Raw genomic sequence first — 12142 nt, forward strand, 5'->3', positions numbered from 1 at the left:
TTCTAAGGGGTACCAACAAATGTGTCAAGGCCATTTTAGAATATCTTTGTAGAATAAGCAATAATTCATCTCTTTTCACAGCTTCTTTGCTTTATTCTATGACATACCAAAGGCATGCAAGTATACATGATAAAACAGCTTTTAATTTCATCACTTTACAGGAGGAATGAAGCATTATTTCAATGAGCTGTAAGGGTACCAACAAATTTGAGCACGTCTGTATTTCTTTATGATGCTCCTTTTCTTCACAAATCTGTTCCCAGAAGCAATGGAAACCGACTAGACTTGATGATCCAATTATTGATTGTGGTTAATATCCTCTAATAAATATCATTTTTTTTATATATCACCTTCTGTAATATCTTTGTAACTATTTTTTTTTTCTTAATCACATTTTTACAGTGGAGGTTCCTTTGTACATACTATAGCAAAACTTTGCATAAACCTCATTAGTTTAGCAGTAGTGAAGCAGCGATTAGGGTGTGGGGGATGGCAGAAGCTTTGTTGAGGCTTATTTGCCACACGGATATTACATCTTAATTACGTTTTATTTCTTCAAGAAGTCTAGGAGATTAGTCCTTCTTAATCCATGTTAGCTTCTCTTACACCCTATAATAGATTTTATGATTTTGTTAGGAGGTAAGGCTGATCAGTTTGTAATATTCCAGTTTTGTGGATTTCCTTTAGTTCTTTCAGCTCAGAGTTTGCATGAAGCTTGTATTACCTATCTTGTGGTCACAATGTGTGTGTCGCTTGATAAGTGCATTAAAACTGATCCTGCTCTGTTCCATTGACCATAGGTTTTGCCAGCCAATCTTGCGTTGTTCCACACTCTCCCATCTCATCTATTCTCCCTGCTTGGCCTGGGAAATGGCCTTTATACACCTCATCCTCTCCTCCTGCTTTTGCACCTCGTTGACTACCAGCTTCCTCCTTTGAGCTGGGGCTGCCTTGTGCCATGTAGGAGGATCTGAACTGAGACCAAGACCCCCTCTTCCATGCTGAACTTGCCCCATAATATCACCAATTCGAAGGGCAGCCTTTGCATCTTCCACAGCTTTCTTTGCCGCCCACTTTCTTCCGGTTTTCAACACAGGTGCTGCCTCCCTTACGCATTTGTCGCATGACTCTACTAATGTCATTTCCAGTCTGACCTTGGCGCACTTAAACTCCTCTGTTAGAGCGGAGACTGGTAGCTGCTGAGGCAGCGTGGAACTCCCAACCATTTCCTGATGTATGAACTGATTAAAGCTTCCAGCTTCTCTACTGTTGTCAAAGAAACCTCGTACACAGTCAGTGGCCACAGCAACCTCGGCAGTAGACCAAACTGAAAGCACCAGAGTTTTAGTTTACCTGGTAGAGCGCAGCTGTCTATGCTCTTCAACCCTTCCACTGCTTGTTCTCTAACTTCTCCCACACGAACTGTGTCCTTTAGATCGCCATCGTACCATCTCCCAAGACTCTTCACTGGCTTCTCAGACACTGTTGGTATTGCCTCACCATTAATGAAGAATGTTTTATCTACTACTTTGCCTTTAAATATAGAGATGCTCCTTGATTTAGTGGGCTTGAATTGCATTCGTGCCCATTCAATGTTATTGGTTAATTTGCCCAATAACCGATTAGTGCAGGCTACTGTTGTAGTCATGGTTGTCATGTCATCCATGTATGCTCGAATTGGTGGTAGTCACATTCCAGAAGCCAAGCACTCTCCTCCTGCTACCCATTTTGATGCCCTAATGATTACTTCCATTGCCATGGTAAAAGCCAGTGGAGAAATGGTGCATCCTGCCATTATTCCAGCCTCTAGGCATTGCCATGTAGTGCTGAATTCTGAAGTTGAAAAACTAAATTGCAAATCTCCAAAGTAGGCTTTCACTAAATTTGTTATTGTCATCGGTACACTGAAAAAATCAAATGCTGCCCAAAGTAGTTCATGTGGCACTGAACCATATGCATTAGCCAAATCCAGGAATGTCACATGGAGCTCCTTCCTCTCCTTTTTAGCTGATTGAATTTGTTGCCAGATCACATTGATGTGTTCTAAGCATCCTGGGAAACCTGGAATGCCCGCTTTTTGTATTGAAGTGTCAATGAAGCAGTTCTTTAATAGGTAAGTTGACAATCTCTGAGCAATAATGCTGAAGAAAATCTTGCCTTCTACGTTTAATAGGGAAATAGGACGAAACTGACTGATGCTTGTAGAATCTTTTTCTTTAGGTATAAAGACTCCACCTGTTTTTCCCATGCCACTTTCATCAATTTCCACTGAATTCGTAGAACTCCTGAAGCACTCTTGTACACTCTGTACGGAACTCCATTAGGCCCTGGAGATGATGAAGCCCTTGCTTTTTTCACAGCTTGCTCTATTTCTTTCCACTTAGGTGCACAGTCCTCCATTTGGTATTCTGGTGGATTGATAGGTGGGATGTCTGGCGGAACTGACATAGGCTCCTGCCTTTTTGAATCTGTATGTGTTTCCTCCAAATATCTCTCCAGCTCAACCTTAGATGCTTTTAGTGTGCCATTCTTCTCACTGGTGAATAACTTCTTTACAAATTTGAATGGGTCTTTATAAAAGTTAGCTCTCGCACGCTCCTTCTTTTTGTAGCGTTTCCGTAGGCACTCAGGTCTGCGCAATGTTGCAAGCTTATCTTTTATGACCCTTTGTAAGAGATTGAGTCCCTCCTTCTGACTTTGTTCTGCTCTTCTCCATTGCTTCCTCAGCTGTCTCCTTTCTCTAACTAAGCGTTCAATCTCCTGCTGCCGTCTAGACTTTCCAGGAATAGTTTGTACTTTTTCCTTCCTTTTTTCAACTCCAAACCTCTCACTTCCATATGCGTAGATGATGTCCCCAAAATTATCCAGCTTGTTTTCAACTGTTCCACTTAATCTTTCCAATGCAAAGCAGAGATCTGTGTTTACTGTGTCCCATGCAGTTTTCTCACATGTTCTTGGCCATTTAAGTCCAGGCTTGTGCCCGTTGAGGTTCTTTTCTCTCTTATGCTGGTTTGTCTGACCGGGTTCACAAGGATCATTAGGTTCATCACTAACTGTGTCCATGCAAGTCCTCCTCACGTCTATGACAGGGGTGCTGATATCCTGCGAACTGTGGTTTGCTTCCTGTCGCTGGATTTCATTCGACTGACTTGACTGACTTTGTAAGAAGTGCTGATCAACGCGAGGCCCTTGTCCCTTCTCCCTCAAGCATTTCATTCTCCCTTGATGAATCTTCAAACCCCTGACCGTTGTCGCCTTGCTCCAGCCGCAGACACAAACCTGGAGTTCCATGTCTTTGCTAACTGCAGATCTTGAACTAGTCTTTTGTGAAGTACTCTCCATACTCGTATCCGTTTCCGTTCCTAAGTCGTTAACCATGTTGTCCAACATTGAGTCATCTTCCGCCTCCGCTCTCGCAGACTCTAGGGGTATTTTTCTAATTTCTTAGAAGCCTTGGGCGGATGTTTCCAGCATCCTGTAAACACAGAGCTGGATACTGCCCACAAGGGTAGCTAACCCTTACCAGCCCCAATTGGGTCTCTTTCCTCCTGTCAGCTGTCTCTCCAGGCTGTCACAAGGTCTTTCCCTTGTTGCCAGCTGCACTATTCACAGCAGTCACTGGACGTATCCAGATCTTCATGATTTCCATTACACAAGAGTAGATGTTAAAACTTCATGCTGATTTGAACTCGGCTCTTGCCAAGATAAGCACCAACTAAGACGTAGCTTTACAGTAAACTAATGTGATCCATATGTGTCTCTGTCCATTTACGTTTCCTTCCATATGATGATGTAGATATCCTTCTGTCTGGTGTTCAGTATGTTCAGTATGTATATTTAGCAGTGTGCCGTGCATCATATATACTATCAATGTCTGTCACTGGATGACCATTTCCTTTTCATTGGCACCACATCTTTGCAATAAACTCTGCTCACCAGCAACTACACATTATTGGATCTCTTGATTATCATACTGTAAGATTATTTTATACTGTAATAAAGGGTTTATAGAAAAACCCGTAAGTGGAGGATTTTTGCATCAATTCCTGTCTTATTCTTGTGTGTCGGGGGTGAGTGCCATGGTGACAAAATCCACACATGGGATTGGGGGCAAGTCCCATTCAGAATCTCCTATGTGGAGTCAAGCAAGCTCTGTGACATCATTTATAATGAATTAACTGATGATCTGGATTCCTCGAGGCTGTGAAACCCACACCACATCCCACGAGATCTCTTTGTTAAACACACGGATATCATGGTCCCAAGACATAAGTAGGCCAAGAGGCTTGTAAGATTTTTTAAGCAAATTATATAATAACATATTTCTGAGAGCTACACATGTACAAATTAATTAAACTACTTATTAACAGCCTGTCACAAAGATGGCCGGAGTGGGTGGCTTCAGACCAGAAAGGAATACACAGACAGATGGTGGTGATGAGAAACTGAGTGCAAATGGTAGCACTCAGCGTTTATTAACAAAGTGAAAGGTTTAAACAGAACACAAAAACAGGACACGGCACTTCACGCCAAAATAAACAGACAAACAAAACGAACTAACACTTAACAAACGGTGCACGGAGACAAACAAACACGGTGAGTACTAAACACTTATTATTATTATTATTATTTTCTTTAATTTTACGTTCTCCTTCTCTCTCACCTGTTCTCCACTCTCGAACACCCAACCCCGAGTGAATGAAAATATGTCTATATATACTGTTGTGCTGGGATTCAATTACTAATTAATTATTCACTTGAATCCCAGCACGTGAATTAATTCTGTGCAACCCCGTGCTCACATACTATACTTTAAATGCACGTGAAGTGATAGGGCAATCCTGTGCCTAAATATTATTATACAATTTAAATACTCGTGCTGCGCACACCCATTTATATCCCGTGTACCAACTACAATACACCAACATTTACACTCGCAACATACAACATATAACACACAAATGCACACAGGGGCGGGGCACATTGCCACACAGCCATATATGGAAATGGTTTGTATTCAAATGCTGCGCATGTCTTGTGCTTGAGGGATGAAACACTTTTACGTATAAAGGATGACGCAGCCCAGCGTCCGGAGCTCCGATGCACACCCTACTGAGACCAGAACAAACTACTGTTTGTATTCTATTACTACAATAAACTAGACCTTATTTTTACTACCTTTACATCTTAGTGATGTGTGTTTTTCTTACATATTGTGTATGTACAGTACATGGTATATAGAGAAGAGGTAATAGTTATGTCCCAAGGTGGTATGTTGTCCATTAAGCAGCGTTTCCTTGTCTTTTCTTGCAGGTGGGAGTATAACGTTTTAGGGTATGTTATGTGTCTTGCAGTATCTGGACAGATTAGAACATTTACAATTGAGGATCATGTAAATGTGCTGTGACTGGAGTCCCTTATAAGAAAATAAGAACATTCAGCCCATTAATGCTCGTCCAGTTCCTAGCAGCTGATTGATCTCAAAGTCTTAAAGGATCCAAGTAATTCAGCATGAACAGCGTGGCTTGGGGACCCATTCCATTCCCTCAGCCCTGTGTAAAGAAGGGTCTCCTACCCTCTGTCCAGTCACTTTGTCTTAAAGGATCCCAGTGATTCAGCATGAACAGCATGGCTTGGGGACCCATTCCATCCCCTCAGCCCTCTGTGTGTAAAGAAAGGTCTTTGTCCCAAAGTAAGTCCACTTAATTTCCAATTGTGTCCTCTGGACCTGGTTTGAGTTTAAAATATTGGTTAAGAAGTAACTGCATTTTTTAAAAACTTCAATCAAGTCCATGTGGCTGGGTGGAAGCCCTGAGGGAGCACGGGTGTGTAGGGTCATGGAGGGGGTTCAGTTCTTCCCTGTAAAACACGTGAGAATGTGGCTACAGGTGTACAAAAAGAGTTATCATGGGCGTTGTTAGAATTGTGATGGTGAAGGTATGGTGCGGTGCTGGACTGTGTTTGTTTGTTTGTAAGAATCTAAATAAATGTGTGTGAGTGCGTAAACTGCAGCATTCTGGTCTCACTGCCACAGTCCCCCTTATTCTTTTTTGTTCTAGTCTTTCCTTTAATTTTAATCTTGGAGACCTGGCTGCTCTTCGCTGGACTGCACCCAACCCCACACAATGTTGTCTTGCATTGCAGGGACTAGATAATGCTAAACGTCTGGCCAGAGCTGTACACCTCCATAGACAGAGTTTATTCGTCAGCAGTAACCTCTTGTTTTTCCATTCCAGGTTCAGATGTTGTAGAAGTGAGACTCAGTTCATGTGGGCGAGTGTAACCCTTCCTCTTCTGCTCCTCACTTCCTGTCTCTGGTCTGCACTGTGCTCGGTACAACTGAGCTGCAGAGTGTTTCCACAGAGGTGAGACGCATGCTCTTTGATGAAAACAAGTCATGGGTGGTGGGCGGCCAGCGATTCTTTAATCTTAATTTGCTCAGTTTTTGCATTGTGGAACAGACTTCAATGTGCTCCTCTACCTGGTAAGTGCTTTGAAATGTTCTTACAGGTAACATTTAGCAAGTAGAAACAGTCATGTGTGCCTGTATGTGGCATGGGAGTGTTACCAGGCTACCCTTACCCAAGGGTCTATGCTGTGGTTCTGTAGTAGGGGTCGTTGTAGTGAAAGGGCAATGGGGTTAGCCTTTGATAGAATGGAACACACTGTTACAGGACTTTCAGATTTTCTGCTAGGGTTTCTTCAGGGTAATGCACAGCTTCTTGAATGGTATCTTAATGTCATTTTTCCTCTTCTGTAAAGACCACACTGTTTCTATTCAGTCAGTGAGTTCACATGTAAAACACAGAGCTTGAATCTCGCACGGGTCCTGTACCCAGCCCTGAGTTTCAGATCTAACTCTGAATAAGTGTATTATGAAATGATCAGGAGCCAGGAGTTTGATGTTAAAAATGTTGTTCCTCCTGTGTTTCTGCTCTACAGCTCCTATCAGTAACCCTCCAGGTGTGACTCATTCATGAAGTGGGATTGATCGGTTCATTCAGATTTACCAGGGTGCCTGTTTGTTGAAACTCCTGGCACCTGGTTATTTCAGTAATACTGTATACTTAAACTAGGGGAGTTCTGAAGCCCAGGGCTGGGTAGTCTGGCTCATGTTAGTTTCAAATGTTTATTTCAGTAATACTATATAGCTAAACTAGGGGAGTTCTGAAACCCAGGGCTGGGTAGACTGGCTCGTATGAGTTTCAAATCTTCAAGACAGGGAAGGAGGATACTTTCATTAACACCAGAAAACCCCCTTTGACACCAGCCAACTTTTGTTTCTGTTTCAAATGTATTCTCTTTGGGTTTGAAAATCAAATTACAGGTATTAAATGCAGTGAGACTGGCAGTCTCAGTTTAGACAAAATAAATGTCAAAATTTTAGAAGCTTTTTTTGTTTGTTTGTTTCCTTGTTTGTGCTTTGTTTTAGTTTTAGTTTTTTACACAGTGGTGGGGGTATGGAATAGGTTACCAAGCCACATTTTTTATGCTGAATTATTAGGATCCTTTAAGAGCTGACCAGAAACACTTCTGGAATCAATCAGCTACAAGGAAGCAGACAGGCACTAGTGGGCCGAATGGCCTCCTGTCGTCCGTAATGGTCTTATAGTTGATGTTCTAAGATGGCAGTCTCTGCTTGAGAGAGGCCAGCACGGAATAGCAGGCAGGGAATCCTTATTATTTGACTAGAACATTACAGTTCTACAGTAACCCAAATGCTCAGGTTCTAGTTTTATACAAAAAATAATAATAAAGTATGGCTGCAGGCAGTTTACACAATGAGAACACTGTCGGTACTTCAGGAAGTTAGGAGGCAAAAACACACTGCTCATTAATACATTTCTGAATACAAAATACAAAGGTTTCTGCCTTCTGGCTTGACTTGATCAAACAGAATTGGTAATAATAACTACATGTATATAATCACAGGTTTTCTCTCAAATTCAGGAAAGTTGTACAATTTGAATGTAGTTCTATGACATCACTTTGGCCTTGCACTTCATGTGATTAAATGCAATGACTATTTTAAGAAGTATAAATCCTGTTTTTTGTATCAATTGAATTTTATACTGAAATTAGTGTTCCTTAGAACTTTAATTTGATAGCGTTCAACTGTACAAAATCTATTTAAATTCCAATTCAAATGCAAAATGATGTTTCTGAAACCAACAAATATTTTTTCACGTATCAATAACGTATAATTAAAACCTTTCTACAGATAGGAGACTGGGTTCTAATACTCGAGAGGAGCTATGCTGTTTGTTGTTCTTTTGAAATGTATTCTCCATTTTTATCTTCAGGAGATTTCCTGGACAGCTTCAGTACAGTGTGCCTGAATGAATCTTGACTAGAAGCAGAGCCAGCATCCTCACACTTCCAGTAATTGAAGTCCACTGCATCATCTGTGAATTACTAGCAGAAAACTGACTCGAAAAATGTCAACTTTTGAAAATGAACCTTGCAACAGAACCACTGCTGACTTCCAGTACTATCTTTTCCCTGTGGTTTACAGCGTGGTGTTTGTGTTGGGAATGATTGGCAATTTGGGAGCTCTTTATGTCTTCATTTGCAAGGTGACAAACCACAGCTCTTCAAATGTGTACATTATCAATCTGGCTGTGGTGGACACTATATTTCTGTGCACCCTGCCTTGCAGGATTCATTACCACCTCAACCACAACAACTGGATATTCGGAGACTTGGCCTGCAGGATCACTGGGACTCTGTACTTCACTAATATCTATATCAGCATCACCTTCCTTACATGTATTTGCATTGACCGCTACATTGCTGTGGTGCATCCCCATACCTACCTGAGGATCAAAAACACGAGCCTCACATTAATGGTTAGTGTGTGCGTCTGGGCTGTGGCAGTGAGTATAATGTTGCCTTTGCTGCTTGGTGGTCCACTGGACAGCACATCCGACGGTAACACCACCAGGTGCTTTGAGAACTTCTCATTTGAGGACTGGACTCACCGGATGCAAGCTTACAACATATGCGCTCTGCTGTTTGGCTCTGCGATCCCTTTGAGCATCACCATGATATGCTACCCGCTGATTCTCAAACGCATCTCCAAGATCCCAACCCCCAGCAGCAGACGGGCCCTCAGCATCATCTATCTGATTCTCGCCATCTCTGTCACCTGCTTCCTCCCATACAGCATCACCCATCTTCTCTACTACCTGTCCAGGCTTCGTATCATCACCAACTGCTCTTTCCTTCATGGGATATACAAGATGCGGAGAGTCACCATGGCTATTGTCAGCTGTAACAGCTGTCTGGATCCTGTGCTCTATTATTTCGCAACCACGAAATTCAAGTGGAGTTTCCTGAAGTGTCTCAAACCAAAGAGAACAAAAAGAGTCTACACCATTTACACAGCTAAATAAATATTTGGAGTGATTGTCAACTGAAAATGAAGATGTTTACACAGGAACATACAGGGAGCTCTGTGTTTATTTCACTCATGAGGAATAAACAACAAGCTGCTTTCTCTATTGCCTGACATGCTTTTCAGCCAGTAACATGCTTTTAGGCAGAAGACACTGCTGAGGTGAAATGGAGGTTAAAGAGTAGCAGATCAGTGTACCTGCAATGAAGGCATCAAGCTGATACATTTCCTGTACTAAAAGGAAAGGTTTGTGAGACCTGCACAACGAATGAAAGGTTTAATTGGCTGGAACCATTTCAAAGGTACATTGTAGCTCAATTAGTGTCAGGCTAAATTTTTGTAGTTTCAAACATATTCTTGTGATAAAAAATACAAATAAAACCCATTCTAAGCTTCCCCATGTTTGTTTCTTTTTAATTTCACATTGTCCTGCATATAAGAACATTATAAATGGGAGGAGGCCATTCAGACCATCAATGCTCATCCGGTTCCTAGTAGCTGATTGAGCTAAAAAATGTGTCAAGTTAGGTCTAAAAGGATCCCAGTGATCCGGCATCAACAACATGACCAGGTAACCCATTCTCTCCCCTCACCACAAATATGTGCTGTACACAGTGTTGCAGTAATGCCTTTCCAGCCTTATTGACTTCCCAACTTGTTAATCTACATGGACATTTACAAATGCGTGTAAACAGAAAGCATCTCAAATGTAATATGAGTGCAGCAGTGCAGCAGTATATCAGCAAACAAGCGAGCATTTCAATTCTCCTGACATGTACTTTACATATTCAACCCATCTACTGTGAGCTGGGACAGCATGGTAAGAAACACACCACACTGTACCTGCTGAAATCCTGTTGTGCTGAGTCGTTCAGCTCTAATATACACATATTTTACTTACACCCACTTGAGGACGACAGGGGGACAGGTTAATGGTTACACTGCGGTGCATCGGCTGTCATTAGAGAGAAGACATGTTTGAGAGCTCTATTGCGATCACAGGTCACGATGGTGCGTTGGACCCTTTTGTCGATACCACATTGTTATATGCCTGGTCCCTTTATTCTAACTTGCCAGTTTTTGTACAAGTAAAATATTTTTGGACAGACAGGTAAATGCTGCAATAAAAACAATGTCATGAAGGCTTATTAACCCTCCACTCAGAACCTCCGGAACTGACCTTGCCCTGCACTTTCAAAGGACCTGTCTATCAAGGTCATAAAGGTATGTTGAAAACACACTGGGGCTATCTGTTTAGTGCACCCCTTTACCATCTTTAGAAATACAAGGCACTGTTTTTACTTTTAGAACTGAAACCAGTGCAGGAGCAGATAGGGGGCCCTCACAATCCAGCAGCACTGGATTACAGGGGGTCCTCACAATCCAGTCATTGGATTACAGGGAGTCCTCACAATACATAGTCATTGGATTATAGGTCGTCCTCACAATCTAGTCATTGGATTACAGGGGGGCCTCACAATACATAGTCATTGGATTATAGGGGGTCCTCACAATCCATAATCATTAGATTACAGGGGGTCCTCACAATGCATAGTCATTGGATTATAAGGGGTCCTCACAATGCAATCATTGGATTACAGGGGGTCCTCACAATGCAGTCATTGGATTACAGGGGGTCCTCACAATCCATAGTCATTGGATTACAGGAGGTCATCACAATGCAGTCACTGGATTATAGGGGGTCCTCACAATGCAGTCATTGGATTACAGGGGGTCCTCACAATGCAGTCACTGGATTACACTTAAGTGGTTGCGATGATTAGATGTAACAACTGGTGCTAAATCACACATTTCTCATGCTTACCATGCAGTGACGGACGGACGGGCAAGGGTCCCTTAAAGGAATAGTGCAGATAGTAAAAGCAGATGCACTCCAATCTGTTGGCTTTCTCCTTCTTCCTGCTGCTGTTTAATCCACGAGAGCTTCAAGATACGTAAACGAGAGAAAGCATTCCATTGAATACCTTCAGGGCTCCCTCCATTTCTTATGCTGACGATATGGAATAGGCTACCTCGTCATGGTGTTGCGGCATTATCAGGATCATTTAAGACCCAGCTTGACAGGGGTCTCAGATAAATCAGCTTACTAGGAACTGGACGAGTTTAGATGGGCTGAATGGCCTCCTCTTGTTCGTACATGTTCTTGTGTTTTTATTGATGGTTACAGCTTTGAAGAGCCCAAACCTTTTCTTCTAATTCATTAATAGTACTTTTGTGCATAATTAAGGTAGAGCTGTATAATATCTGATCCAGTTTTGTTGAGATGTGTCTTAGTAAATGCTGGGGTGAGCCAGACTTTTTAAATTCTTTACTCTCAGTGCCTCTGCTGAAAGTAGAAGTCATGTTTAAGCTGCCCTTTGTGTCAATGGTCTTCAGACCAAGTCACCATAGTTTGTATTTGTTGTTTCAACACAGAACTAAATGTTTGTTTAAAATGTCTACCTGTGAGAGACACACAGTATCTGGAACGGTGTGTAACACAGCACTCAAAATCTCTATCTGTGAGACACACACAGTATCTGGAACGGTGTGTAACACAGCACTCAAAATCTCTATCTGTGAGACACACACACAGTATTGTATTGTATTTTCCATTACTGCCCACTGCTTTGTAAATGTATGACGTGGGCAAGTTTACCACAGTGGAAAATCAAGCCCCCAATGTAACAATTCATTTATATGGTTTGTTCCAAACCCCCCCCCCTGCGTGTTAGACTTCCTGTA

The 12142-nt window shown here is 42.0% G+C and overlaps 1 protein-coding gene across 3 annotated transcripts; it reads left to right on the plus strand.

The window, feature by feature from the left end:
* The first annotated feature begins 5246 nt into the window (after nucleotides 1-5246).
* On the plus strand, nucleotides 5247-9780 carry LOC117963579 (lysophosphatidic acid receptor 6-like). 3 transcript variants are annotated; one of them, XM_058993465.1, is made up of 3 exons: nucleotides 5247-5692; nucleotides 6237-6365; nucleotides 8304-9780. In XM_058993465.1, exon 3 carries the CDS (start codon nucleotides 8439-8441, stop codon nucleotides 9393-9395), a length of 957 nt encoding a protein of 318 aa, XP_058849448.1. In that variant the 5' UTR covers nucleotides 5247-5692; nucleotides 6237-6365; nucleotides 8304-8438; the 3' UTR covers nucleotides 9396-9780. The 3 variants fall into 3 exon arrangements, with proteins under 3 accessions (XP_058849448.1, XP_034760103.2, XP_034760102.2); XM_034904212.2 differs by lacking the exon at nucleotides 5247-5692 and having other exon boundaries at nucleotides 5978-6365; XM_034904211.2 differs by lacking the exon at nucleotides 5247-5692 and having other exon boundaries at nucleotides 6359-6484.
* The last annotated feature ends 2362 nt before the right edge of the window (nucleotides 9781-12142 follow it).

This window comes from Acipenser ruthenus, chromosome 20 (assembly GCF_902713425.1).
Source record: "Acipenser ruthenus chromosome 20, fAciRut3.2 maternal haplotype, whole genome shotgun sequence".
Classification (NCBI taxonomy): domain Eukaryota; kingdom Metazoa; phylum Chordata; class Actinopteri; order Acipenseriformes; family Acipenseridae; genus Acipenser; species Acipenser ruthenus.